Source organism: Ochotona curzoniae, unplaced genomic scaffold (genome assembly GCF_017591425.1).
Source record: "Ochotona curzoniae isolate NIBS_2020 unplaced genomic scaffold, NIBS_Ocur_1.0 scaffold_4505, whole genome shotgun sequence".
Taxonomy (NCBI): domain Eukaryota; kingdom Metazoa; phylum Chordata; class Mammalia; order Lagomorpha; family Ochotonidae; genus Ochotona; species Ochotona curzoniae.
The window spans coordinates 312,066-339,935 of NW_024467118.1; the positions used below are offsets into that span (position 1 = coordinate 312,066).

At 60.7% G+C, this 27,870-nt stretch overlaps 1 protein-coding gene across 4 annotated transcripts; it reads left to right on the forward strand.

The window, feature by feature from the left end:
• Window positions 1-3,488: 3,488 nt before the first annotated feature.
• On the forward strand, window positions 3,489-27,218 carry UVSSA (UV stimulated scaffold protein A). 4 transcript variants are annotated; one of them, XM_040966093.1, is made up of 15 exons: window positions 3,489-3,770; window positions 5,985-6,315; window positions 8,445-8,565; window positions 8,962-9,315; window positions 9,609-9,721; window positions 9,819-9,947; window positions 14,932-15,034; window positions 17,722-17,884; window positions 17,998-18,132; window positions 19,289-19,472; window positions 19,663-19,765; window positions 21,531-21,708; window positions 22,835-22,950; window positions 23,688-23,694; window positions 27,208-27,218. In XM_040966093.1, the coding sequence occupies exons 1-13, from the start codon at window positions 3,673-3,675 to the stop codon at window positions 22,926-22,928; spliced, it is 2,106 nt and encodes a 701-aa protein (XP_040822027.1). In that variant the 5' UTR covers window positions 3,489-3,672; the 3' UTR covers window positions 22,929-22,950; window positions 23,688-23,694; window positions 27,208-27,218. The 4 variants fall into 4 exon arrangements, with proteins under 4 accessions (XP_040822027.1, XP_040822028.1, XP_040822026.1 ...); XM_040966094.1 differs by lacking the exons at window positions 23,688-23,694; window positions 27,208-27,218 and adding exons at window positions 12,820-12,849; window positions 23,072-23,328 and having other exon boundaries at window positions 14,947-15,034; XM_040966092.1 differs by lacking the exons at window positions 23,688-23,694; window positions 27,208-27,218 and adding an exon at window positions 23,072-23,328.
• Window positions 27,219-27,870: the final 652 nt, after the last annotated feature.

Genomic DNA, 27,870 nt, shown 5'->3' on the forward strand with positions numbered 1-27,870 from the left:
GCCTCCCGCCTGGCACCCTCGCTGCCCGCCCAGCAGAGGGCAGCATCTCAGGGGCTCTGCTGAGCTCCTATCCACTTTGCCCCGGCTCCCCATGTGGGTGCAATTTGAGCAGTAGCCACAGTGAGCAGGGGCCCCAGGCTTGGGCCTCTGCCCCTTGCTGGACCCATGCCCAGCTCTTGGCTACCACTTACCACCTAGCTTTGTCATGAGCTGTGCTCCCCAGAAGCCACAGGCCTGCTATGCTTGGGGCCGTGGCTGACACCAAGGACAGACGCATGGGCCGCACGTGCCAAGAGGGCTCCGGACCTGGATGCTGGGTCCCTGGGGCTGTGGGCCCACTGTCCATGCCTTTGCGGGGCCCACCAGTGGAAGCCTGAGCTGGAGCCGTGCCCTCAGCATCCCATCATCCAGCTGCATTTCCACCGAGACACTCAGGACACGCACCACACAGACCTGAAGGGGTGCTGCCAGCCAGCTTCCGGGAGTGTACGCAAGCCAGCGTGGTGTACCTGCACGGGTGCTCGGGCAGCTCCCCCAGGTGTGGCGCCTCGGCTCCCCTGGGCCTCCCAGGAGGCTGAGTGGGCAGTGCCTGTACCTGCCTGGGCTGGCTCTTTACCAGGCTCCAACAGTGGGGGCACAGATTGGTGGCTGGGCCCTTACCTCCGCTCCTGGTGGGTTTCCTCAGTGGAATTTCCCTGGTCCCCACAGGGGTCCCTGGTGCTGTTTCCCCCATGGGTGCCTTGGTCCTTCATCTTCCGTGGACACGCAGCCATGTGGGGCTCCTTAGGTGTACCCTTCTGTTAGTACAGACTCATGCCCTCACCAGTCAAGGGCTTGGCTTCAGCCATGCTCAGCATCCCACTGTGGTTGGCACAGTCTGTGACGGAGGTAGACAGGGCGACGCCACCCCATCTGCTGGTTGTGCCCACCCTGGCCTGGTCTGGACGTAGCCAGGGTAAAGCCATGAGCTGGGCACTCATCATGGGGGGCTGGGGCTCCAGGCCGGGCTGTGTGCGTCTCCGTGGCTGGGCCATGTCCCAGCAGATGCTAGCCTGAGCTGTGTGCATGCTAGCGTTCTGAAAGACTGAGGGTTCATTTGTTTCTTCTTAAAAACTTTATTTATTTGAAAGCAGAGAGAAGACGGAGTTCTTCCATCCCCTGGTTCACTCTTCAAATGGGAGCCAGGAGTTTCTTCCCAGTCTCCCGTATGGCTGCAGGATTGCAAGCCTTTGGGCCGTCCTTCTGTGCTTTCCTAGGCCACAGCAGGGAGCTGCATGGAAGAGGGGCGGCCGGGACATGAACCAGTGCACACATGCAGTGCTGATACCACAACGAGTTGCCCACTTTGCTGAGTTTTAATCGTCCGCTGTGGTGTGTCTGATGGCCACACTGTGGGCCCTCCCTCCTGCTGGCTCACGGCGGTGGTGCAGTTACTGCACTTGTGTCCGTGAGGGTGTCAGTCCTTCTTCCTCAGAATGGGATGGAAATTGTTCCTTGCTTGTGTGTCCTTCGGCGTTATTTGTGGGAAAATATTTTCTTTTCTGGAATGTTCTCTAGAATTTATCAGTGAAATGATGTCGGTCTGGAATTGTCTGTTGGTTTGGGATTCACAGGGCTCACTCGTTGACGAGACTTGGGCGGGCCCGCAGGATGGGGTGGGTGCGCACCGTCAGCCGGCATCTCTCCGTGGTCTTGTGTCCAGGTTAGCGGACACTGCAGTAGCAGCCTTGGGCCATGCTGCCCTGAGGGGTCTGGTCTCGGTTGCCGTTTCCTGAGGTGGGCACCCGGGCCGTCATCCCTGCCCTGGCTGGGTCTCCACCGGTGTTGAGCAGCGAAGTGCTGCGGGGACACAGGGGTCTTGTGCACGCTCTATTTCTGGTTCCAGTCCTGCTCGTACACCGGGATAACAGAGGAGCAGCCCCAGGTGTGGGGGACCCCGAGGACGCTCCTGGACTCAGCCATCGCAGCCACCTGCGTGGAGAACCAGCACATGGAACTCGGAGTAACTGCCTGGACCGGCCTTGTGGCATAGCAAGCTAATCCTCTGCTGCTGGGATCGTGTCCTGGCCACTCCACTGCTCATCCAGCTCCCTACTTGAAAGCAGTGGAGGATGGCCTAAAGCTTGGAACCCTGCACCCACGTGGGAGACTCCGAAGAGGCTCCTGGCTTTGGATCAGTTCTGCTGTAGTCCAGGATCCCTGTCTCTCCTCTTTGGAAAGTCAGATACACATAAAGGAGGAGAGACAGAGAGGAAGATCTTCCACCCGCTGGTTCACTCTCCAAGTGGCCACAATGGTCGGAGCAGAACTGATCCAAAACCAGGAGTCTCTTCCAGGTCTCCCACGTGGGTGCAGGGTCCCCAGGCCCTGGGCCATCGACTGCTTTCCCAGGCCACAGGCAGGGAGCTGGATGGGAAGTGGAGCCACCGGGATTAGAACTGGTGCCCATCTGGGATCCCGGAGCATGCCAGATGAGGGCTTTATCCACTAGGCTATCACGCTGGATCCTCTCTGCGTTTTGAAACAATAAACCACTCCATAGGAAAATCTCTGAACCTGTACTATTTCCCCTTCTGTGTGCTGGGCTGTGTGACTGGACCAGGCCCACTGGTCAGCGGCCGGTGGAGATGAAATGACCCACATTGCAGTGTTCAGTGGTACCCCTCCACGTCGGACACAGCAGCCGCCCATCGGATCCCTCCCCAAACGCTGGCACCACCGAAGCCAAGAGCCTGGAGCTCCATGCACAGCCCGTGCTGGCCGCACGGACCCCGGATCGGGAGCTGGACAGGAAGTGGGGAAGGGGGCCGGCGGGGAGGGGCAGTACAGGAAGGGGGCGGGCAGGTGTAAAGGGGAGAGAGCAGGTGAGGGTTCGGCCACAGAGTTCTGTTCGAGGCGGGCCGGGGTCACTGTGGCCTCCAAAGGCCAGGCTTTAGTGGGCAGCCCGCGGGGTCGGTGGAGGGGACGTTGCGGCGACCTCCGGGCTTCCATGGCAGGAGCCGCGCTCCCTCGCTCTCTGACAGGCGCGGGGATGGTGCGCGGCCCCTTTAAGGGCTTGCTGCGCCCTCCCGTCTCATTTTCTCCAGCGCGTCGCCTTCCAGGTCGCCCCACCCGCGCCGGTAGCGTGCTGTCGTCATCACGCAGCTCTCGGCAGCGCCGCTCAGGCAAGCCATTGGCTTCCGATTTCGTGGTCACGTAACACTTCGGGCGGGCCTTCACAGGAAGGGGCTTGGCCAGCGGGTCCGGATGCTGAGCCAATGGCTGGGGACAGAGACTTGGCACCTGGGGGCGCGGCCTACGCAGGAAGGGGGGGGGCCAGCAGGTCCAGCTTCCGGGCCAATGGCTGCGGGTTGGGTGCGGGGCCAGCTGGCCCTCGTCGTGTGGGTCCGGATGCCGAGCCAATGGCTGCACGGAGGGGGCGGGGCCTGGAGGGCTGGAGCGCAGGAAGGGGCGGGGCCAGGCCAACCCTCCCTGCGATCTGCTCCCCGGGACCGGGTTCCTCACCCTGGTCGCCCTCCGGCCGGGCTGCACCGTCCTGGGCAGATCAAGGCGCGCGCCTCTCGTCACTTTCCCCGGGCACCTCGCCACCCCACCTCGTCCCTCCAGGAATTGGGGTGCTTCCCGGGGACTGCCCGGAAGTCGGGCCACCCGTGTGCACCCGAGTTTCCAGACATGGACCAGAACCTCTCACAGCTGGTAGAAGAGCTTACGACTTCGGGGGAGCCCCGGCTGAACCCCGAGAAAATGAAGGAGCTCAAGAAAATATGCAAGTACGTCTCGGAGAGTGGCCCCCAGCTCTGCTCTGCTTGTGTCAATCGGGTCTGGGCGAGACACCCTAGGGACACACCCCTTGTATGTCAGCTGGGCCTGGGTGGGACACCCCAGGAACGCATCCTGTGTGTGTCAGCTAGGGCTGTGGCGAGGGACACCCCAGGGACACACCCCGTGTGTCAGCCGGGCCTGGGGGTTCACACAGGGATACACTCTGCACTGCTAGGGGACTGTGCCCTGAGCCCACATCTGGAGGTGGCCCCGCAGCTTGTGGGCACCCGCGCCCCGAGCCCAGCTACTGCAATAGATAGGACAGCATGGTGCCCTTCTCAGTTGGAGTGAGATCCCAGCCAGGTTAGGGTTTGCCCCACACCTGGAGCCCATGGCCGCAGCGGTGTGGCAGCCCAAGTCGCCAGGTGATTCGGACAAGTGCTGGCCCTGGGCAGCGTTTTGGGGGGAGCCTGCCCATGGCCGTGTGCGCTGTGTCCGTTGGATGTGATTCTAATGGAAGTACATGCATGTACACATCCGTCATGAGCACACACGTGTATACATGTGTTACCGGTGCATTGCATGCACATAGATGTGGCAGGTATAGCATTGTGTATGTGTGTGTTGCATGTATGTATGTGGTCCATGAGCTGTATGTGGATGGGGGTGTTGCCTCTGTGCAAGCATGGAGTGTTAATGGTGTGTGTATATGTGTGGTGTGTGGTGCATTTGTATTGTGTGTGTGTGGATGAGGTGTGTATAGCTAGAGTGTTGTACAATGTGCGTGTATCTAGTGTGTGTGTGTGTATAGATGCAGTGTGTGTATCTGGAGTATGTGTGTGTACAGATGTGTGTATATGTGGAGTGTGTGTACAGATGTGTGTATATGTGGAGTGTGTGTACAGATGTGTGTATATGTGGAGTGTGTACAGAGGTGTGTATATGTGGAGTGTGTGTACAGATGTGTGTGTATGTGGAGTGTGTGTACAGATGTGTGTATATGTGGAGTGTGTGTACAGATGTGTGTATATGTCGAGTGTGTACAGATGTGTGTATATGTGGAGTGTGTGTACAGATGTGTGTGTATGTGGAGTGTGTGTACAGATGTGTGTATATGTGGAGTGTGTACAGATGTGTGTATATGTGGAGTGTGTGTACAGATGTGTGTATATGTCGAGTGTGTACAGATGTGTGTATATGTGGAGTGTGTGTACAGATGTGTGTGTATGTGGAGTGTGTGTACAGATGTGTGTGTATGTGGAGTGTGTACAGATGTGTGTATATGTGGAGTGTGTGTACAGATGTGTGTGTATGTGGAGTGTGTGTACAGATGTGTGTATATGTGGTGTGTGTACAGATGTGTGTATGTGGAGTGTGTGTACAGATGTGTGTATATGTGGAGTGTGTACAGAGGTGTGTATATGTGGAGTGTGTGTACAGATGTGTGTATATGTGGAGTGTGTGTACAGATGTGTGTGTATGTGGAGTGTGTGTACAGATGTGTGTATATGTCGAGTGTGTACAGATGTGTGTATATGTGGAGTGTGTGTACAGATGTGTGTGTATGTGGAGTGTGTGTACAGATGTGTGTGTATGTGGAGTGTGTACAGATGTGTGTATATGTGGAGTGTGTGTACAGATGTGTGTGTATGTGGAGTGTGTGTACAGATGTGTGTATATGTGGTGTGTGTACAGATGTGTGTATGTGGAGTGTGTGTACAGATGTGTGTATATGTGGAGTGTGTACAGATGTGTGTGTATGTGGAGTGTGTGTACAGATGTGTGTATATGTGGAGTGTGTACAGATGTGTGTATATGTGGAGTGTGTGTACAGATGTGTGTATGTGGAGTGTGTACAGATGTGTGTATATGTGGAGTGTGTGTACAGATGTGTGTGTATGTGGAGTGTGTGTACAGATGTGTGTATATGTGGTGTGTGTACAGATGTGTGTATGTGGAGTGTGTACAGATGTGTGTATATGTGGAGTGTGTGTACAGATGTGTGTATATGTGGAGTGTGTGTACAGATGTGTGTATATGTGGAGTGTGTACAGATGTGTGTATATGTGGAGTGTGTACAGATGTGTGTATATGTGGAGTGTGTACAGATGTTTTGTTTATATCTTGTGCACACACTCGTGCATGCATGTTCAGAGCTCCGGCCAGCACAGGCAGGGTGGGCCGGCCTCTGGCCTTTGTCTAGTTGCGCCTGCTGTGCCCAGGTCTTCCGAGGAGCAGCTCAGCCATGCCCACCGCCTGCTGATGACACAGCTTGCCTGGGAGCACGCCGAGGTCCGCCTCTCCGCCTTCCAGATCCTGGAGGAGCTCTTTGCCCGGTCACACCACTTCCGGCTGCTGGTGGTCGCAGACTTTCAAGAGCTGCTGGAGCTGACGCTGGGCACAGACCACGAACAGCCCCTTCCGCCGCCCCGGGAGGCTGCCCAGCGGCTCAGGCAGGCGGCCATCCGGGCCGTGGAGGGCTGGAACGCCAAGTTTGGGGAGGCCTACAAGAAGCTGGCTGTGGGCTACCACTTTTTAAGACACACCAAGAAGGTAGGCTGCCTGCTAATGTACAGGCTGTCGGCCTTCTGGCCTCGCTTCCCCTTGCCTGGTCCAGCATGGAGTTTGCAGACAGCAAGACTGAGGGGGCTCGCTCAGAGGGGACCATAACAGGGTGGGTGGCTCAGCCCATGGGGTGCATGGGTGTAGGGCCGTGCTGGGCCCTGGCGGGGTCCCGCTCTGCTCACAGTGAGAGCGCACAGAACAAGGTCAGGGTGCTGCCAAGTATGTTTCTTAGCTTCTTGCTTCTTTCTCTCTCTCTTTTTTTAATAGTTATTTTTATTGGAAAGGTAGATTTACAGTGAAGGAAAGACAAAGATGTTGTGTCCCCAAGTGGTGGCAATGGCTGGGGCTGAGCAGATCCGAAGCCAGGAGCCTCTTCTGGTTTCCCACGTGGGTGCAGGGTCCTAAGCCTTCGGGCCATCTTCTGTACAAAGTGGCACCTACAGGTACATACAGGGGTTTAGCCACTGACTCATTGCACTGCGCCCTCTTTTTTCTTTTTAAAGATTTGTTTATTTTTATTGGACAGATTTGCAAAGGAGCGCAGGAAATCTCCCATCCATTGTTCACTCCCCAAGTGGCTGATCTGAAGCCAGGAACCAGGAGTCTCTTCTGGGTCTCCCACATGGGTACATTGGCCCATGGCAATGGGCTGTCCTCAACTGCCTTCCCAGGCCACAGACAGGGAGCTGGATGGGAAGTGGGGTAGCCGGGACATGAACTGGTGCCTGTATGGGATCCTGGCACTTGCAAGGCTTGGATTTTGCCATTGAGCCATTGTGCTGTGTGCCCCTTGCCTCTCTATATTTATTTATTTATTTATTTATTTATTTATTTATTTATTTATTTATTTATTTATTTATTTATTTATTTATTCATTTATATTGCAATGTCAGATATAGAGAGGAGGAGAGACAGAGAGGAAGATCTTCTGTCCTTTGATTCACTCCCCAAGTGACCACAAAGGCTGGTGCTACGCCAATCTGAAGCCAGGAGCCAGGAACCTCCTCCAGGTCTCCCACGTGGGTGCAGGGTCCCAAGGCTTTGGGCCGTCCTCGACTGTTTTCCCAGGCCACAGGCAGGGAGCTGGATGGGAAGTGGGATATAAGCCTGTGCCCATACGGGATCCTGGCATACGTAAGGTGAGGACTTTAGCCACTAGGCTACGGTGCCAGGCCCACCTCTTTCTTAAAAAGCGTTGTAAGGACAGGCACAAATACACCTTAAGCTTACGGTAACACTGATGCAGAGGGTGAGGAATACAAGCTCACACGGCCCCTGTTGAGGGGGAGTGGGCGAGGAAGCAAGAGGGTAGGGAAGATTGCCACCTCTGTCCTGGGAGTCCCTCCTGAGGAAGCCGTGCGGGGACAGTCCAGAGAGCGAGCCCCTCCCCCAGACAGAGTGGCCCCTCCCAGGCCCAGGGGACCATGTAGGTGTCCTGAGACACAAAGCTGGGCCAAAGGACTGGCACAGGCACGAGTGACCCTGAGCTAGCTGCCCGCCTGGACAGGTGAAGGGCCCTTGTTGGTGGGACGGAAGTCCTGTCTGGGGGGTGAGGTGCCAACAGGCAGGAGGTGAGGGCTGCGGGAGCCGCGGTGGCTGTTGTCATCTGGCTCTGGCAGGGTCTGGGACCGATGGGCATGGGCGTCTGCTTCCGTGGGTGCTGCCCGGACACAGGTCAGCCTGCCGCAGCTCCTGTTGGGCGCACATACACGTGTGGGCTCTTGGGGGCACTGTGGTGTCCCGGGTGAGCCGCTGCCTGCTGCGCCAGCACCCCACACGCGCCTGTGAGACCCGGAAGGAGCTCTTGGCCTCTGGCTTCAGCCGACCCAGTCTGCCTGGTGGCCATCTGAGGAGGGAGGCAGCAGCTAGGACATGTCTGTATGCGCTGCCCTTGGAATAGATGCATCTTTAAACCGTCACAGGGAATTGGCAAAGCTGAAGGGGCAGCTGTGTCTCAGACCTGTGGTCTGCGCCCCTTGTCTTCGGAAGGCACAGGTGGCGTCTTCCCCCTCGCGGAATCCTCTCCCGTGCCCGCCACAGCCAGGCTTCCCACGGGCAGCTTGCAGGAGCAGCGTGGGGCCCGGCCACCCAACACGGCCGGCCTTTCCCTGCTTCAGGTGGATTTTCAAGACCAGCATGCGAGGACTGTGGCGGAACGGAGGCGGGAGGAGGAGAAGCAGAAGCACTTGGACAAAATTCACAGGGAGCGAGCAGAGCAGGCCGCCCGGGAGATGGAAGGCAAGCTCCTGGCTCCTGCCTGCTGGGCGGGGCTTGTCCCTGCTGGGCGTGGCCTCTGCCGGCTGGGTGGGATTTACCCTCGGGGCGGGGCCTCTGCTGGGGCTGGCCTTGTCCCTGCTGGGCGGGGCCTCTGCCTGTGGGGTGGGGCTTCCCTCTGCTGAGGGGGTGGCCTCTGCTGGAGTGGGGCCCTGGGACACACAGGTGCAGGGACAGGCCATTTACCCTGGTGGCTACTGCTGATTGTGTCAGTGGGGCCTTGGGCCAGAACATCGTCATCTTGCAGAGCCTCCCCCAGGCCCAATGCAGGCTGGGGAAGCCCAGCAAGCGGGCAGCTGGCTCTGGGGACCTGAGGAAGCTGGTGTGGTCAGCAAGGCCAGTGACATCTCACTCTGGCAGAAGCGTCTGAGGAGATCCAGTCATGCCTGACAGAAGTGAACAGCTGCTTCCGGCTGCTGCTGCCCTTTGATCTCGGGCCTGGCTTCCCCCACGGGGTTCCTGGGCCGTTGGACAGAGGTGCCCCTGGCTGCTCGGCCTCTTGCTCCCAGGATGAGGACGAGGAGCAGCCATGCTGTAGCAAGCACTTGCCGGCCTCTGGAGGGCCCCCAGAAGTCGCCAGTCACAGAGAGGGGTCACCCCAGGCAGCCCCAGAGGACCCCTCAGAAGAGGAATTGGACAGTGACCCGGAAGAGTTTGTGCGGAGCCACGGGTTGGGCTCGCACAAGTACACACTGGACCTGGAGCTGTCCTCAGGTACTCAGGCTCGCCTGGCTGACCTGCCACGGGGCTAGGCTGGGGGTCTGTCAGGCTTCTCCCCCCATCTGGCCTCTGCGTGGACCGTCCCCCACCATCCCATCCTCACTGGTCACCGGTGCCAGCCTGCGACAGGGTCGTCCCACTCACATGCAGGCCCCATACCCTTCAGCTGTAAGGGCAGGCACGCTGAATGCCCTTGAGCAGGTGGAGGCCTCGTCCGCAGAGCCCTGCTTGGTGAGGAGGCGGGTGGCCGTGGGCTGTGCGCGCTGACCCCACACACCTGCCCCCAGATGGCCTGAGAGTGCTGGAGAGTGAGGACAACACAGCCGTCATGGACGCTGCCCGGGACGCGCTCAAGCTCATCCACAGCCAGTTTCTGCCAGCTGTGGGCAGCTGGGTTCAGGTGGGCAGGGCCCCGGCCTCCTGAAGAACAGGGTCAAGTGAGGTGGGAGGTGTATGGGGAGTGCCTGTGCAGCCCCAAACGTGCCCATGTCCTGCAGCGGTTCACCCGGGTCGGGACCCATGGTACGCACCTGAGACGCGCCATCGACCTCAAGTCAGAGTTGGAGCTTGCGCTGCTGAAGGGCCGGGAGCTGGACCTGGAGCCCACAGGCAGGCCGAAGTGTGGGGTGAGTGGGGCCGGGACGTGGGGTATGTGGAGTGAGTGAGGTCTAGGGGGTATGTGGGGTGAGTGGGGGCAGGGCAGGAGGCCTCGTGATGGTCAGGGCTGACATAGAAGAGTTAGCGGCAGAGGTCTTGGAGAGGGCCCTGTCTCTGGGCCTGCGGGTCCCCATGGCATGGACAGCTCCAGGCACAGGGATGACACCCCATTGACCCGAACCAGGGAGGCCTGGCAAGCGCGCCTCCAGCCCCCACTCAGCCTGGGAGGGATGGATGGGACCCTGGTGGCTGCTGGCCGCTGACCGCAGAGGCCTCAGCCCTGACAAGGCGCGGGCAGTTCTGGTGGCTGTAAGCCCGTGGCAGCAGAGCTCCTGCTGGGGAGCAGGCACCAGGCACCCTGAGGAAGTGGAGGCAGGACTTGGTGCTTAAGGTGGAGTGGCTGCACCGGGTGACTGCACAAGGCTGGGAGCTGCAGGGCAGCAGGGGGCAGCAGAGCCCCGGGATGGCCCGCCGGCCAAGCCGCCCTCCCCTGAGGCCAGCAGGGGGCGCCGCTCGGTGCTTGCTTCACTCCTACAAATCCTCTGATGTTGGTGCCTGCTTCCCTCCAAAGGCACTTGGACTGGATGGCTCCCCCAGGGTCACACAACTCGCCAAAGCATCAGCTAGTTGGGCCACAGGCCAAGCACCGTCAGGGTGGTCCAGGGACACCCCCCGTGCTGTGGCCCCACACTAGGCCTTGTCCTCTTGGTGTGGTTCGCCCATGCCTCTGGTGGCCATGCGTGGACGCTGTGCTAGGGCACAAGTGCTGTGCGGTGTCCACACTCCTCAGCCCAAGACTTGGAGCCTGATGTTCCCCCGTCTCGGCCTCAAGGCTAGGTGTTGTGCTGTGGAGTGACCAAAGGCCTGCCTCCCAGGTGCCCTGTGGGAGGTGAGGCCAGGTCCTGGGCAGGCTTTTTCTCCGTCTGCACAGATGTGCTAGGCAGCAGCATCGGAGGCTGCAACCTGGGCCTCTGAGGATGGACTTGGTAGTGCCCGCTCGTTGGCCACCATCTGCATCCATCCGGCAGCAGCACCCCCCTGCAGGGCTGCCTGGGCCACTGTGTCCAGCGGGCAGCCGGAGCAGGCTGACCTACCAATCTCCTTCCCCTGTTGCCACCCCGTTGAGGCCGCTGAGCAAGCTCTCAGGGCCGTTGCAGCTGTGCCGTGATGACTGCCAGCCCTCCAGCTGCTCTGTGCACTCCCTGTGAGGGTGGCACGTGGGCTGGCACAGGGCGCTGCTGCCCTCACCTGAGCCCAGCTGGTTTTAAAAGGAGAAGTCGTAGTTGCTGTCAGCCAGGTGGAGGCTGGAAGCAGGCCGCTCCAGAGTCCTTGGAGACTGCGCTCAGCCGCGGCTGCCTGCAGGTACAGTGACGGGTGGCTGAGTGGCAGCCAGGCGCTCACCTGACCATGTCCCAGAATAGAGGCGGTGGCGGCCTATCTGCCCATCTCCCGGGCAGCAGCCGCCACAGGTGCAGGCTGGCAGGCCCGAAGTCAGCGTCTGTTAATTAGAGCCATTTTAATTAGGAGTTATGGAGAGGTGTTCCTCACTAATTTTCAAATAAAATTTACGGAGGGTTTAAATCGCTTCTGTGGTCCTCCCCATTTAGTGTGGGATTGGCATCGTTAACTGCGCATGTAGCACGGGCCGAGCAGGGCACTAATTCAATAACGTGATTTAAATACCCAGAGCTTCCCGCAGCCGGGGAGGGCGGGCCCAGGGTGCTCCCCAAATACCTACAGGAGCCACGCTGGCCGCTGCTCACCCTTGTGGGCCAGGCAGGGGCCCATGCCCTTGGCCCTTCGCTGTGGCCTTCCTGGGGTGTTGGGAGCCAGGAGTGAGGCTGGGATTTGAACCAGGTCCTGGGAACTAAAGGCAAGCCTCCCAGCTGGTACCCGCTGCCTGCTGTGTTCTTATAATATTCTGTCTCCAGCTGGTTTCAGTGCGCTTAAGTGTGTGTTTTATGGAGTGAGTGTGTTGTGTCCGGAGCAGGCCGGGCATAAATCTTGGCGGGATCGACCGGAGGCCGTTGGGTAGATTTAGCTCCTGACCCTGCTGTTGCAGGCGTGTAACAGTGTCTGCCGTGTCTGTTAAACTGAGCAAACTCCTTCGGAAACCTTGGAGTCGGTCGCCTGAGAGCGCCAGGAGTCGTATGGTTAACAAAGCCCTGATCTCCTGTGCTGCAGCGGGGAGGTGAGTGGGCAGGAGGCAGCTGCTGCCCGATGGTTGTCTACATTCTCACCCATCATGGCACCACGGGGGCATGGCTTTCTGTGCCTGGTGTGTTTGCTCACCCTCCAGGCCCGCCCCGCTCCCAGAGCCCTATTTTCCCATGTTCAGGTGCCCCCGTACCTGTGCTATGGGCACCCTGGGTGGAGGCTGTGGCTAGGGAAGGGGCTTGGTTGGGCCGGGCTGGGCTGGGCTTCCTGCAGGTGGAAGGGGCGAGGCAGAGATCCAGGAATGGAATGTTGGGCTGTGATTCAGCTGCCAGAGCTGAATCAGCCCTGCCGGGGCCCCTTCATCACACCGAAGGCCGAGCTGCTTCATTCCTGGAGAGAAGCCACGGGAACCCAGAACCTCCGAGCGTCTGGCCTTGTTTCCCAGGGAGGAGGCTCCTTGTGGCCACGCAGGCCGACTATACCTCTTGCACCAGGAGGGAAGGTCCACCTCCATGTGCCCCAAGTGGACCCCGAGGTGCCACTGTTGTTCGAGTGAGCCCAGCTGGCCTCTATCGCATGTGGCCTGTGTGGGCCTATTCCCAAGTGGTCCATGTGGCCCATGTGGGCAGTTCCCAGGGGACTGGCCTGGTGGTTGGGTGTGTGTTCCTTACACAGGGAGCCCAGCAGAGAGCTCAGACCCGGCCCCTGGAAACGGCCCAAGGCTGCCCCACCTGCTGTGCAGGCTGTTTGGAGTCTCTGGAGCACTGCTTCCCGCAAGCCTAGCGCCTTTGTGGGGACATGGGTGCTCATGGAGGGTGGCCGGCCGCCCTGTCCTCCCCGCACGACCCTGGCAGCCGGAGCTGCGGTTTGCACGGCCTTGCCGCGGGCATTAGCATATAGATAGCAGCGTGGTGGCGGCCGCACAGCTGAGCACCTTTAATTCTTAGTTTATAAGAGAGGATGGGTTTTTAAACGCGTGGCCATCAAGCCGCGGGAAGACAGATGCAGTGTGGAGCTCACTGGTCTGACGAGGCCTTACATCATTTTTTTTACATAAGAAAAAAAAAGGGAAAGAGACACGCATAAAACCACAGGAAAGTGATTCCTGGGTGAGAAGTAATTGAGACTGCACACCCAGTTAATTAGACAGCGCGGCAGCTCGCAGCCCCAGCTGCCTCTGCAGCCACGGCAGCGGGCTGCGTGCCGGCCCTGGCAAGCAGTGACCTCCCCACCCCCGCTCGGGCGCGCTGATTGCGTTGTATATTTTGGCTGTTTTATTGCTTGTTTAATTATGATCGTGGAGGCTCATTTTTCTAAATCCTTTTAACTGTGGGTAAGAATCAATTTGCGGGCAGGCTGCACAGGCTGGACCTCCCAGCCTACCTGGATGCTCCCCTCAGGCGTGCCCAGCACAGGCTCCGCCCCCAGTGCCACCTGGGTAGCCCCTCACATCCCCCCATTACTGCTGTCCTTTGGCTGGCCAGCCCACCATGCTCGGGTTTCTGCCACCAGTGCTGGGTGATTTCTTGGGCAGGTAGGCAGGACCCTGAGCACCTGGGCCTGGCAGAGGGAGAACCTGCAGCTGTGGGGACCTCATGGAGCTGGGAGCAGAAGCCTCCACAGGGAGGCAAGCAGGCCAACGGCTGAGGGGCCAGCATTGCTGCCCCTTCAGTGCCATGGGAGAACAAAGGAGCCGCCCCCAGTGCAGCCGCAGAGCGAGCCTGGATGCAGAAGAGGAGGGGGTGAGCCCGGAAGTCCTGCCCAAGTAGAAGGCTGAAGGGTGTGGGCAGGGCGCGGGCTGCTTTATGGAAATGACCCCCGTGTTCAGAGCTGGCTCCCCATGCACTGTAGTCCCCTGACCACATCTACCTTTTAGAAAATGAGAACACATAAATTGTGTTTAGTGCGTGAGCACACTGCTCCACAAGAGCCAGGCCCAGAACCTTGGGCTCCCTTCCACCTTTCATAAATTCCTCGGGAGATTCTATACAAAAATAATTTTCAGCTCCGCGGCTCATTGTTATTCCAGCGTGATTGATGGCCGTCGTTTGCTCAGTGCGGGAGTTAAGTGCCCCTGTCATTTCCAAAGAGTATAATTGGGACGTTTCACAGGTCAGCGGTGGGGACAGGCTTCCCTTTTGATCAGTGTTGGGCTGATAACAAAAATTACAGCGCCCATGATTAATGCTGCCGTGCCGCCCAGATGCGCGGTGTGGGCCGGCCCTCCCAGCCTGCATTTGCATCTGATTACGCGCTCCAGCTGCAGGTACGGAGGCCCGTCCTTGCCCACGCCTGGGACTTGTGTTAGGGGTGTTCTGGACCTGTCGGCTGGTTGGGCCTCACCCCACGTGCTTCCCTCAGCCAGGCCCGACACCTTGGAAGGACCCTGGAGTGTAGCACTTGCCACTTTGCCAGCTCACCTGCAGCCAAGCCCCTGGTGGGTGGGGATGGGCATCGGGACCAGGCCAGCAGGAAGGCCCCCCGGCTCCCACTCTGTTCCCAGCGTGTGTCTGCTGTGGCCGCTCACCTGTGCAACCACAGCCTAGTGAAGTCTGAGGAAGCTGGGCTCCTGCTCCGGTAGGGTCAGCACACCCCCTCCCCCGGCAGCCTTAGCAGCCAGGTTTCCCTGAGGACGGGCGGGGATTGAGCCTGGGTCCTCAGCATGGCCCCCGGCTCGCCACGAGGGCCCCTGGTGCAGCAGCTGACTCGCTAAGGGGCTTCTCGCCAGAGGGTGCTAGGTGAGCCGTGGGTGTGCAAGTGCCTGGCAGGGCTGACCCTTGGGGCTTGTTTCCACAGGCGGCGGTGCTTGAGGACGAGGAAGAGGACGAGGACTTCGTGGAGGTACCAGACAAGGAGGGCTTTGAGGCCCACATCCCAGCCCACCTCCGGGCAGAGTACGGTGAGTGCAGCATAGGGACGTCGGCCCGAATGTCCTCCAGGGCTGGGAACTGTGACCTCCCTGCTAGCTGCCCCAACCCCCACTGTGGGTCCCTGCACCATGGGGCTCTGCAGACACCTCACAGCCAGGCGGGCTCTGGGACCCAGCCTTGGGGTGGGGTGAGGCAGGTGCCACCCTCCTCCACATTGAACTGACAGCTGTGTGGCCCCTGGACCTGGGGTGTGCGGCCCCAGTTCTGGGTACCTCTCGTGCCTACCACCACTGCTCAGGGCCAATGGACCACACACGGCGGCCTCGGCTCATGTGAGTACAGGTGAATGAGAAGGTGGCCCTGGGCCTGGGCATGTGCAGGGGACACAGGAGTTCCGTGTGCCCCAGCAGGATGTCAGCACCACTCGTGGGGACCCTGTGCACCGTGGCCACACATGGGGAGCTACTCCAGGGCCCTGGGCCAGTTGGCCAGGTGGCCAGTGGCCACGCAGATCACTGTTTCCCAGGCATTTAGACTCCTTTTCCGCCTGTGACGGGGCTTTTATCTCACCTTAATCCTCCCATTTCTGTCAGGACATAATCTCTTTCTCAAATTTACATTTTAATTACAAGGCCAGCTGAACTAGGGAAAATCAATACTGCGGCCGCCCGGCCTCTCCATTTCCCGCCATCGATCTCCCTGGCTGGCGGCCCAGAGCCGCGGGCACACGGTGCCACTCGCGCAATTTAAACAACAAAGGGGATTGGAGCACTTTGGGAGTCTCTCAGAGGGCAGCCGTGGACACAAGGCCGAGCCAGGTCAGACTGGTTGACTCCGCAGGGCAGGCCTGTGTCTGCCATTCCTCCCTGGGAAGCCACGGTGAGATCGATTGTCCACAGCTTGGTGAGGTGCCCGAGTCTTAACCCTGCCCTGACACAACTGCCTGGCTCTTTAATGGTTTAAAACAACAAATCAATGAAAAATATATTTCATTCTTGTAACTCTTAGAGATTCTCATATTGATCTTTGGGTTGTGACTATAAGAGTCACAACGCTCACTTCTCAGCTTCAGCTAGTCATGTGCATGCCAGAGCACATCCTCATGCGGACCCTGTGGGCTGTCACGTGTCCACATGTGGCTCCTGTGTGGACTGTCACGTGTCCACGTGTGGCTCCTGTGTGGACTGTCACATGTCCACCTGTGGCTCTTGAGTGCACACTCACGTGTCCACGAGTGGCTCCTATGTGCATGTCCACTTCTGGCTCCTAAGTGCACTGTCACATGTCCATGTGTGGCTCCTGTGGGCTGTCACGTGTCCACCTGTGGCTCCTGTGTGGACTGTCACATGTTCATGTGTGGCTCCTGTGGGCTGTCACGTGTCCATGTGTAGCTCCTGTGGGCTGTCACGTGTCCACCTGTGGCTCCTGTGTGGACTGTCACATGTTCATGTGTGGCTCCTGTGGGCTGTCACGTGTCCACCTGTGGCTCCTGTGTGGACTGTCACATGTCCATGTGTGGCTCCTGTGGACTGTCACATGTCCTTGTGTGCTTTCTGTTTGCACTGTCACATATCAATGAGTGGTTCCTTTGTGTTGTCACGTGTCCGTGTATGGCTCCCATGTGCAGTCACATTTCCATGTGTGGTTCTTCTGTACACTGTCATGTGTCCAGATGTGGCTCCTGAGTGCATTGTCACATGTCCACGTGTGGCTGCTGTATGCACTGTCACGTGACCGTTGCCTGTGATGGTTTGTCTCCCTCATTTCCAGGCACTGACCTCTGTCTAAATGCTCGGTTTTGCACCATCTTCTTGGGTCGGACGAGGTGCAGTCCCCTCACCCCTTCTCTCCCTGAGGCCTTGGCTGGTGGTGCCACAGGAGCCCAGCTCCAAGGCTGGTCCCACATGGGAATGCCCAGATGTGTGTGCAATTCCAGCCCTGTAGTGCACCCCTTAGGGGAGCAGTGGTGCCATCTCCCTGAGCCAAGTCCCTGCCAGCCGTGTGGGACCCTGGCTTCTGCCCACTCCTCTCCTGGCTGGTGTGGGTGATACAGAGCGGTTGCTCGGTTGGGAGCCTCTCCAGGTTCTTTGAATTCTCACCACTGTAGGCATTGGGGTCGGGGCAGATGTACCAAGGGTTTCTCTCGTTCTCATGGCCCCTGCCCCCTGCACCTGTTTACCCCTGTGTTGGCAGGTGGCTCAGCAGCCCCCCACGTTCTGTGGGCTAGCTCAGCTGGACATGAAAGCTGAATGGCTCTCCACACCACCCAGGGCCTCCTGGTCTTAGCCTGCTGCCAGAAGCCTGCCCTTGGCTGCAGGGGCGCCTCAGTGGACACAGGCCATCTCCCTAGCTCCAGCAGCACCTTGGAAGGCACACCAAGGGGCTACACGGGGCACCCAGCCTTGGCACAGGGGGCGCTGGTGGAGGACCTGCCCCCTGACATCTCGTCTGCTCTGTCCTACTGCCAGGCACCTACCCAGCACCCCCAGGGTCTGCCCTCTCTGGCTTCTGCTGTGGTGCCAGGCTGTCCCTGGGACTGGGCAGGAGCTGCCGTCCCCAGGGAGGCTGCGCTCCCTCCATGCCCTGGGTCTGTGCCCTGTGGGTCTGCCCACGCTGGGGCACCTGACATGAGGCCCGCCTGGCCATAGCCAGTATGGCCCAGCTCTCGGCACCTGGTTCCCCACAGACTCCATGGCAACTGACGCTTCGGTTTCAGGACTGGAGCCTGAGGCCCCGCCGACCTCAGGGAAGGACCACACAGCACGGGGCACCTCAGAGAGGATCAGGACGAGGCAGAACGAGGAAGTGTTGGACCCCACCTCTGCTGCTGCCCAGCTCCAGCGGCTGCAGGGCCGTGTGCCCCCACTCCCACCCTCCAGGTGACCCCAGTGTCCTTGCTGCTGAGCCCCAGGTCACTGCTGCTGCCTGGGACCACCCACCTAGGCTGTTGTTGCAAGGGAGCATGGCCGGCCTGACTGGCTCCATTCTCCAGTACCCTCAGAGTGCTGCCGGGGCCAGAGGAGGCCCAGAAGCTAGCGGCCGAGCGGGCTCGGGCGCCTGTGGTGCCCTTCGGAGTGGACTTGTGCCACTGGGGCGAGGAGCAGCCAGTGGCTGGCAAGATCCTCAAGTGAGTCAACATTATGGGTCCCTGGGGCTCGAGGCCTCCTTGGCCTGCATGCCCCACCTACTACCTGTTCCTGGCTCTTGGCATCCGTCAGCTTGCCCAGAGGGTTGGGGCTGCTGGGAATATTGGCCACAAGGGAACCCCACAGTCGGCTTCCCAGGGGGACTGTCCTCTGCCCAGACCTGGGCTGCAGGACCTTCTGGGGAGTGCCCAGGGGTGGCCCTTGAGCCAGCACGTGATTTCCCATTACTGTAGACCCCTGGCCTCAGGATGCGACCCCTCCCCAGCGTCATCCCAGCCCAGGCTGGGGCTCCCTGCCTCCCCTCACACATGGGAGATGTGGCTTCTGTCCATGCTCCCCAGTTGGGCCTGGCTCCATGGTGATTAGGGCTCAGTCCTGCTGGCTTACAGGGTGTGGATGGGCCCTGCTCGACAGTGTCCAGATAGGAGGAGGCCAGACAGTGAGGGCCTTTGGTGCTGTCCTGGCCAACATTCAGCTGGAGTGACATGGACTGGGGACATGCCTGGTTGAGCTCCCTCATCTGCTTGTGGGGCCCTCTCTATTCAGGGCTCCGCAGCTCCCTGGCAGAGCTGCCTGTTAGCCCTGCCTGGCATCCTGGGGTCCTACTGTGTGGCCTCAGCTGTCCTCTGCTTCCTCATGATTTCATGCCGGGCCCAAGGAGGCACTTCCTGCAGTTCTGCCTGATGGCCAGTGGCATGGCCAGGACCCTGGGCAGGCCTAGTGGGCAGGCTGGAGCCTGGGGTTGGGTCCTACCACCTGCATGTCCTCGGTAGTACCTGGGGTCTGGGCCCTGCATGGGCTCACTTTGGTGGGTGAGACCAGCACACACAGATCTTTCCCAAGGCCTGTTGGAGCAGAAGACAGGTAGGCCACGGCTGTGTGGGGCTCCCTGGTCCCAGGCCTATAGGAGGTGCTGTGGCTGCCACCTCCATGTGGGAGGGGCCTGAGGCTAGTTCCGCCCCCAGCCTTGGTGCTCTCTGCCATCCACACTACCACCCAGTGTCCTGAGCAGGAGAAGGTGCTGGCTGGGCAGAGGGGTTGCCCCTCAGAAGGACATCTGGGAGGGCTGTACCTCGGGGAACACCCCCCATGGTCCCCTAAGGCCCTGGCCCACACGGGATCTCCGGTTGCCATCAGAGCCCCCTCTGAGCACCGCTTCTGGAAGCCCAGCGAGGTGGAGGAGGAGGTGTACGGCACACACATCTCAGAGGGACTCTGCACGCGCCGCATCCCCTTTGCCGGCAGCTTCACGCCAGTGCAGCACCGGTGCCGTGCCCCAAGGCCCGATGGCCGGCTCTGTGAGCGCCAGGACCGGCTGAAGGTAAGATGGGACCCTGTATCTCACTGGGGACATCCCGGGGACATGCCTCTGTGTGGACACGTCCCCAACCCCGTGGCTCCAGCAACCCGTGCCCTTGCTGGAGATGCCTCCTGGGACCCCAGATCTTGTGGGGTTGAACAGAGGGCGGGGACACTGAACTCCCATCACCCACCCTGTCTTTGCTGGGCAGTGTCCCTTCCACGGCAAGATCATCCCCAGAGATGACCAGGGACGGCCTCTTGACCCTGAGGACAGGGCCCGGGAGCAGCAGCAGCAGCTGAGGCAGCGCCCAGGTCAGTGGGGAGGAGAGGGGAGTGGGACCCGGTCAGTGTCGGGGGCAGTTTAGTAGGTGAGGGACGGGGTGAGGTCCGCCAGAGCAGCAGGGCGTGGGTGGGATTCATGGGCTCTTTGTGATGCCTAAGGAGGAACTAACGAGGCCTCCAAGGCCGGCTCCTGACTCAGGGAGGGGGCTCCCTGGTGGCTGGTCTGCGGGGCGGGGGCTCCCTGGTGGCTGGTCTGCGGGGCGGGGGCTCCCTGGTGGCTGGTCTGCGGGGCGGGGGCTCCCTGGTGGCTGGTCTGTGGGGCGGGGGCTCCCTGGTGGCTGGTCTGCGGGGCGGGGGCTCCCTGGTGGCTGGTCTGCGGGGCGGGGGCTCCCTGGTGGCTGGTCTGCGGGGCGGGGGCTCCCTGGTGGCTGGTCTGCGGGGTGGGGGCTTCCCTGGTGGCTGGTCTGCGGGGTGGGGGCTTCCCTGGTGGCTGGTCTGTGGGGCGGGGGCTCCCTGGTGGCTGGTCTGCGGGGCGGGGGCTCCCTGGTGGCTGGTCTGTGGGGTGGGGGCTCCCTGGTGGCTGGTCTGTGGGGTGGGGGCTGGTCTCTGGGGTGTAACTCCCTCATGGCTGGCACACATTAAGTGCCTGTGTTCTGTGCCAGCCCCGAGCCTGTTGTCCTGGTGCTTGGCAACTTGTTAACAAACAGGTAGTGGGTGGGGGGCGGCTGCCGCTGGCCAGTCAGATGTGAAATAGCGTCCCCTTACTAACTGTGCGATCGATCCCGCCTCCCGAGCACGCGGGGCAATTTTCTTTTCCCCGCGCTAACCCCGGTGACAATGGCCACGGCGCGGCAAGGCCCACAGCGCCCAGGAAGGCCGCGCGGCCTGTATTGATTTTCCTCAAAGACTTCTAAATTGCTCCTCCATTTTCCCGCGACGCCCGCTCCGTCTGCACCGGGCGCTGCGTTCCTGGGTTGTGTTTAAACAATCGCCGCATTCACCAGGCTCCTAAACTGTGACGCCTTCTTATTACTGGGAGATAAACTGTTTAGACAGTTTCCCTCCATCTGGGATTAATCGCGGCTGGCCTGGATCAGGCTGCCAGCACTCCCGGCTCAGACACCGTTCAGGCCACCTCCCCTCTGTCCATCTGGCATGTGGTTCCTTGCCTGCCGGACGTGCCCCTCGCAGCCTGGCCTGGCTGGTACCTGGCAGGGCATGGGCACCGCTTCCTTCCTAGTGTCCCTGGGACTGGGTCTTGGCATGGCCCTGCCACTGTGTGCCTGAGCCAGCTGGCTCTCACCAGCTGCATGTAACCTGCGCAGACTGAGCACAAACTCTGAGCAGTACACATGCCCAGGAATCCAGACAGCCTGCCCACGTGTACCCCATGCTGGTGAGCTCTGCAGACAGTGCCGGGGGCTGACCCTCTCCCTCTCATTGCCTACAGGCGTCACAGCCATGACACTGCAGCCAGCCCACTCGGGGGACCCCCCAGCATGCATCTTGGGGGGCTGGGCCCTCCCTGACCCTGACCCTGACTCTGACTGTAGCAGGCAGGCTGAGCAGTGCTATGGTTGGCCCTGGGTACACAGGCCAGCCCTGTGCATGGGACCAGCCACTAGCCTTGGCCGCTGTCCTGCCTCGGAGCCTGGGAGTGCAGTGAGGCAGCTCTGTTTTGTCCCCTATTCCCTGGCCCTCTCAGAGACCTGAGCCACAGAGGTGGGTGGGCTGAGCCAGGCCCACTGTCCCATGATGGGCACAGGTGTGGCCTGACCCACTGGTTTGTTTGCAGACTGGAGGGACCCAAACTTCATGAGAGATGTGGAGGCGGCCACAGGGGAGGACCTCGGCTCCTCGAGGGGCAGCAGGAGGGGTCAGGGCAAGAGGAGACGCAAGTACCCCAGCCTCACAGACCTCAAGAGCCAGGCCAACACTGCCCGCGCCCGTATCGGGAAGAAGGTCTTCGCCAAGTGAGAGCTGCAGTGGATTGGGCAAAGGAGGAGGGCCAGGAGGCCTGGGTGTTGGGGGAGGAGGGCCAGGAGGGCTGGGTGTGGGAGGACCAGGAGGGCTGGGTATGGAGGAGGGCCACTGGCTCCAGGATTCCCCTGCTGTCAGGGCTTCCCTCCCAGCAATGTGCAGGACCCAACGGGACAGTTGAACAGCTCCTCACTGAGCCTCTCCTTCAGCGCCTAGCTGTGCCCCAGGGCAGTGACGTCAGTAAGGACTGGGAAAGTGCCACCCAGGGAACTGGAAGTTGTAGACCAGGCCGTTGCCCAGTGTCATGCCCAGATCTTGCCAGCGCGGTACCTTGGCTGTACCAGTGAGGCACAGGCTGGGGAGCCCACTTGCTAGCTTCTGGCATGAGCGGGGCAGGCAGCGGCTGCCTGTGGGACTGTGACTGCAATGGTTAGAGGGAGACGGTGGAAAAGTTCTGGCTGTAGGAACGGAGGGGGCAGTCAGGCTCTCCCAGTAACTGGGTGGCCCTGGCCCTCTGCAGGGTGGACACCACGGCCCCTTAGCAGCCCACGGGGATCAGCACCTGGGTGGTGGCGCCTACAAGTCACAGCCCTGGAACTGGCCTACAGCAATCTCGGTTCTGTGCTGGAGGGACATGCTACACATGTTCTAAAAAAGTGCTTATTTTAAAGACAGAAAGAGAGCCCTTCCATCTTCTGGTCACTTCCCAAATGCCCAAGGTGCCTGGGGCTGGGCCAGGCAGGAGCCAGAAGCCAGAAACTTCCTCGGGGTCGCGTGTAGGTCCAGGGTCCAAGGTCCAAGGACTTGGACCATCCTTCACTGCTTTCCTGGGCCGCAGTAGGGAGCTGGATGGGAAGTGGAGCAGCGGGGACTCAAACCAGTGCCCAGGTGGGGTGCTGGGGCCACAGGCTGTGACTTAACCCCTGTTAAGGTCCCTGATACATTTCGGGCAGTGCCTGTGGGTGCCAGCTCCCAGAGGGCAGGGCCATGGGAGGGGCCAGGGTGGCTCTGAACCAGTCAGCTCTCACAGCAGGTCTGCAAGTTCTCGGTCAGGTGCCCAGTGCAAGTGAGGCCTCGGCCACAGTCCCGTGACCACACGCCCCTCTGCCTTCCCCACAGGGCAGCTGTCCGCAGGGTGGTTACAGCCATGAACCAGATGGACCGGAAGAAGCATGAGAAGTTTGCCAACCAGTTCAACTATGCGCTGACTTAGGGGCTGGCATAGGGCGGCGAAGGTGGTACATGGCCCCATGCATACCTTCTTGTTCTGTGTCCCCAGCTGGCCCCAGGCTCCTCCCTAGAGGTGGTAGTGGGGGTTCCTGGCAACTCACACTCAGACCAGTGCTTTCCCCGCAGGCACACAGGGCTGCAGCCAACTGCCTGGCCTCGCCGCACATCGGGACCCGGGAGTGGCTTCACTCTGGACTCTGTCCAACCATGTGCTGTGAAGTCCCAGCTTAGTCTTGGTGGCCCAAGTCCATTCCCGCTACACAGCCACGGCCGCCTCTGCAGGAAGGAGAGCCCACGTGACCCCTCGGCTGGCTCCTCCTTGTTCCTGCTAGCCTGTGTTAACTGTCCTAAGCAACTATATAAATGAATTTGTATTCAGTTCACTTCCTGGAGTCAGTTCTCTCTGGGGTCTCCCACACTTGGGCCAGGGGCCAATGCAGGCAGCTGTCACAGGATGTGGGTATTCCGTGCGGCCCCTCAACTGCACGCGCCATGCATGCCATGCCTGGGAAGGGGTGTGGTGTCGGTCTCCCCGACTGTTCCCAGAATTGCATGTGTGTGTCAGCCTGCACATCCTTCCGGCTCAGAGGGGTAAGAGAAGAGATGGACGTGACCCACCTCGTCGCTCTGCTGGCAGTGCCCTTCCACCCACAGACATCGCTCACTTTCTTATCTTGGGTTATTAAATCCAAGACATCATTACTGGCCCATGATCTCAAAGACACAGCCCTGCTTTCACAAGACACTCAGTCTGCCCTGAGCCAGGTCATGTATATGGGAGGTGGGGCCTGGTTGTGCTGGGCAGTGGGTGTGTATCCAGTGCTTGTGCATGGTGCCAGGACAAGTGTGGCTCCAGGTAGTCCGGGTCCTCGGCTTTGTCTCGGCCCTCATGAGAGTCGCCATGCCTTGGGCAGTCCATTCGGTGACTGCCTCACTGACCACTGGGGTGGTAGCTTTGGTCTCCTCCACGTGCTTAGGTGGGCCTGGGCGGAGATGCCCACACTGGTCTCGGCCCCAGGCTCTTGACACTGTCCCCAACCTGCCCACAGCTGGACAGCTGGCCTCGTGCCCTCACCTGCCCTGGACCAAGTGGGTCCACACACGTAGCACATGTGTATGATGCGGCCATGCCTCTGTTTGTATCCTGCCCGGATTCCTATCACTGCCCTCAGCCCTTATTGGCCAGCCTGGCCAACCCTGAATACCCTCCCCCTCCAGGGTGCCCGAGACCCCTCTACCCCTGTGGCTGAGTGCATGTGGTGCTCTGCTCTCCACGGGCCCTCTCCGTGCTGGGTGCGCGCCGCGTGACACTCGGCTCTGCTCACCACGGGGCCCTCTCCGTGCTGGGTGCGCGCCGCGTGACGCTCGGCTCTGCTCACCACGGGGCCCTCTCCGTGCTGGGTGCGCGCCGCGTGACGCTCGGCTCTGCTCACCACGGGGCCCTCTCCGTGCTGGGTGCGCGCCGCGTGACGCTCGGCTCTGCTCTCCACGGGGCCCTCTCCGTGCTGGGTGCGCGCCGCGTGACGCTCGGCTCTGCTCTCCACGGGCCCTCTCCGTGCTGGGTGCGCGCCGCGTGACGCTCGGCTCTGCTCTCCACGGGGCCCTCTCCGTGCTGGGTGCGCGCCGCGTGACGCTCGGCTCTGCTCTCCACGGGGCCCTCTCCGTGCTGGGTGCGCGCCGCGTGACGCTCGGCTCTGCTCTCCACGGGGCCCTCTCCGTGCTGGGTGCGCGCCGCGTGACGCTCGGCTCTGCTCTCCACGGGGCCCTCTCTGTGCTGGGTCCGCGCCGTGTGACGCTCGGCTCTGCTCTCCACGGGGCCCTCTCTGTGCTGGGTCCGCGCCGTGTGACGCTCGGCTCTGCTCTCCACAGGGCTCTCTTCGTGCTGAGGGTCGGTGGAGTCGGGATCCTCTCCCCTGCAGTTGAGAAGAACCCGTGGACGGTGAGTGGTGGGGAATCTCAGCACCAGGCAAGCCAGGACTTTGCTGGATTCGGATGCTTGTTTGTTACCCTGCATATCCGAGCGTCTTCTAGCTTCTCTGCTGATAACTTTAACTCACCGATTATGTAGGGGCTTGTGGTTTAATTTCCACATACTTGCGGATTTCCCAAACCACCTTTAGTGGTTTCTTAGCTTACTGTAGACCAAAACCGTGCTTTGAGTTCAACCCGTCTGTAGACAGGTTCTGACCTGTGGGTATGGCACAAATTTGGGGAGATTCTGGGGTTGTTGAGGCTTATCGCCCCACACTGTGGGCCACATGTCTCTTTTTCCTTGGAGGTTTTCTACCGAGTTTCCTGCTTTGCCTCCAGTGAGTGTCCTGTCTCACTGGCTTCGGGGGCAGCAGGGTTAGCCACTCCTGCATGGCCCAGCAGCTCCACTTCCAACCCAGCTATCCATGACACACCTGGGAGAGCAGTGGACAGCCTGGGGCCCGGGCACGGCACCCACAGGAGACCGGGAAGAATCTCCTGGCTCGCAACTTCAGCCTGGCCTGGCCCTGGCTGCTGCAGCCATTTGGAGAGTGAGCTGACCCCCACACCAGTCGAGCCCATTCACCAGTACCATGATGGCCACTTGGCACAGCGTCGTTAGGATTCTGGGCGGTGCCTAAGACATGACTTCCAGGGCCAGCCCTGCACCCAGAGCTCCTTGCGCCTGCGTGGGCTGCAGGCAGCATTGCCTAGGTGGGGGCTCCCTGCCTAGGGTCTCCTCGCCCTGGTGGGAGACTGCTTTCCATGCTTGGAGGAGGGGTGGTTATCGGATGTGTGCACCCCTGATATCTCCCCTCACCTTCTCTCCTGTACCTCCCAGGTGGCGGTAGAGGGCGGGGGACCCTGTTACGCGTGTCCTGCGCATGTTCCCCAAATGTGCCGTGTTTGTGGGGACTGGACATTTTCAGGGACATGGCAGGCCATGTAGGGGCGACGGGAGCCCTCCCTGGGCCAGCCTCCCCTGTTCAGCCCTGTCGCCTGAGAGGACATGTGCCCTGCTGGGCGTCTGGCCTGGCCAGGCGGTCAGCCAGTCTGAGCGCCAAGTTCCTCCACCTGGCTGCTGGCTCCTGGAGCGCGCGGCTCTGCGCATGTGTGGGGCTGCGGCCCGCAAAAAGAAACTCGACCGCCGCCCCCCTCCCCCCGCGCCCTGGGGTAAACTCAGCGGGACCTCTCCCCCCAACCCTGCCCGGGGTCCAGCACAGCAGGGATGCCCTTCACCCCGGGGTCCCAGACACGGGGACGCCCACTGCCGAAGTCCCTGCCCCAGGGTTCCTATGCGGCTCGGGTCATCGTGATCCTTCCATGTGCTGGGCACAAGTGCCAGCCTGAGAGGGCGGGGCTGGGGGCGTCCTTGGAATGGATCTCCCTGGTCGGGTTCCCAAGGCTGGCAGACACCCCCGCGGGCACCAGTTTCACATGTGTGTGTAGCAGCCCCTCCGCATTCTGTTACCAGGCCTGGTTACCTGCAAGGTGATCGCCCGCACCCGGAATCTGATTCCACGTGGGAGACCCTGGTGGAGCTCCCAGCTCCTGGCCTCAGCCTGTCCCAATCCCGGGGATCGGGGGAGCTGAGAGTGTCTGGGAGTGACCTTGGTGGAAGGAGGTAGGGGTCTGTGTCTCTCCATCTTCAAATAAAATGAAAATAAAGTCCCAGGAGGATTCCTGTTGAATGAGCCTCGGGGCCTGCTGTGTCCCCACCAGGTGTCCCACACAGGGACAGCGTGTGCTGGGCACCCTTAGCCGTGGCCTCTGGTGCAGCTGTGGCCTTGGCTCCTGAACACTGGTTTATTTCACCCCAGATAGGGGGATGGCTGATGGGGACCAGTTGCCCCAGGCTGATGTGGCCAGGAGCTGGGCCCCTGATGAGGTGGGAAACCGTCCCAGTGCCTGGCTCCGTGTGGCCTGGACCCAGGTGGGCAGCGGGACAGTGCCATATGGACTGGCAGGATCAGTGGCAGACTTGAGGCCATTGGTCCCTGCAGGTGTTTGGCAAGGCCTCAGGGCCCTGGGGGCACCCTAGCAGAAATGAAGTTAGTGCCACAGGCCCTGGCTGGCAAGCACACACCGGATTTGTCTCTTCCAGTGACTCCACATTCGGCTCCAGGCGGCAGTCTCCAAGGCTGCAGGCAGCAGCAGCCCATAAAAGGGAGAAGCCCCTCTCCCTGGGCTTCCTGCACCTGACCCCTGGTGACTTGGAGCTCAGAGGACATGGGGGACAGGGTGGCGGTGGCCACCAGCAGCACTGGGCTCCTCGGGTAGCCGTATCCAAGGGACCTGGGGAAGGAACTGGGGACTGGGCACTCGTGGGGCTGCAGGTGTCCATGGGATGCGGATACCCACCGTGGAGGCTCAGCAATGTCTCCTGCAGGGACTGGAGAGGGGTGGGGAGGAGTTGGGGTACCAGCAGGAGATGGGGCTGCAGGGTTGAACCCACACGCGGGCATAGAATAGGCGAGGGCTCCCAAAAGTAGGTGGGTTCTGCGCCTCCCCGCATAGCAAAGTGGCGGTTGGAGTCTGGCTTCCCAGCCGGGGGCAGCAGCAGCAGGGGGCAGTGAGGCACCCACCTGCCAGACAGCAGGCAGCTGGTGCCCATCCCTAGCCACACCCACTCCTCTCCCCCAGCTCCCAAGAGGCCCCCCAGGGGAGACACTAAGGCGGAAGGGGACCAAATCAGCCCAGCTTTGCCTGCAGCTGAAATGCAGGGGAGGGGGAGCAGCAGAACCTGCACCCCTAAATGCTCCAGAGCAGCGGGCGACAGTGAAGCTATGACCAGAATGGGGCGGCCAGCCCCTGCTGTGCCCAGGCACTGTGGAGCACAGGGGCTGTACTCCAGGAACTGTGGGGGTGCAGGAGGCAGGGGACACCCAGAGGGGTGGAAAGCAACGCTCCCCCAGCAGTCCTGGGGGCAATGTTGTGTCCTGGGGGGATGTCCA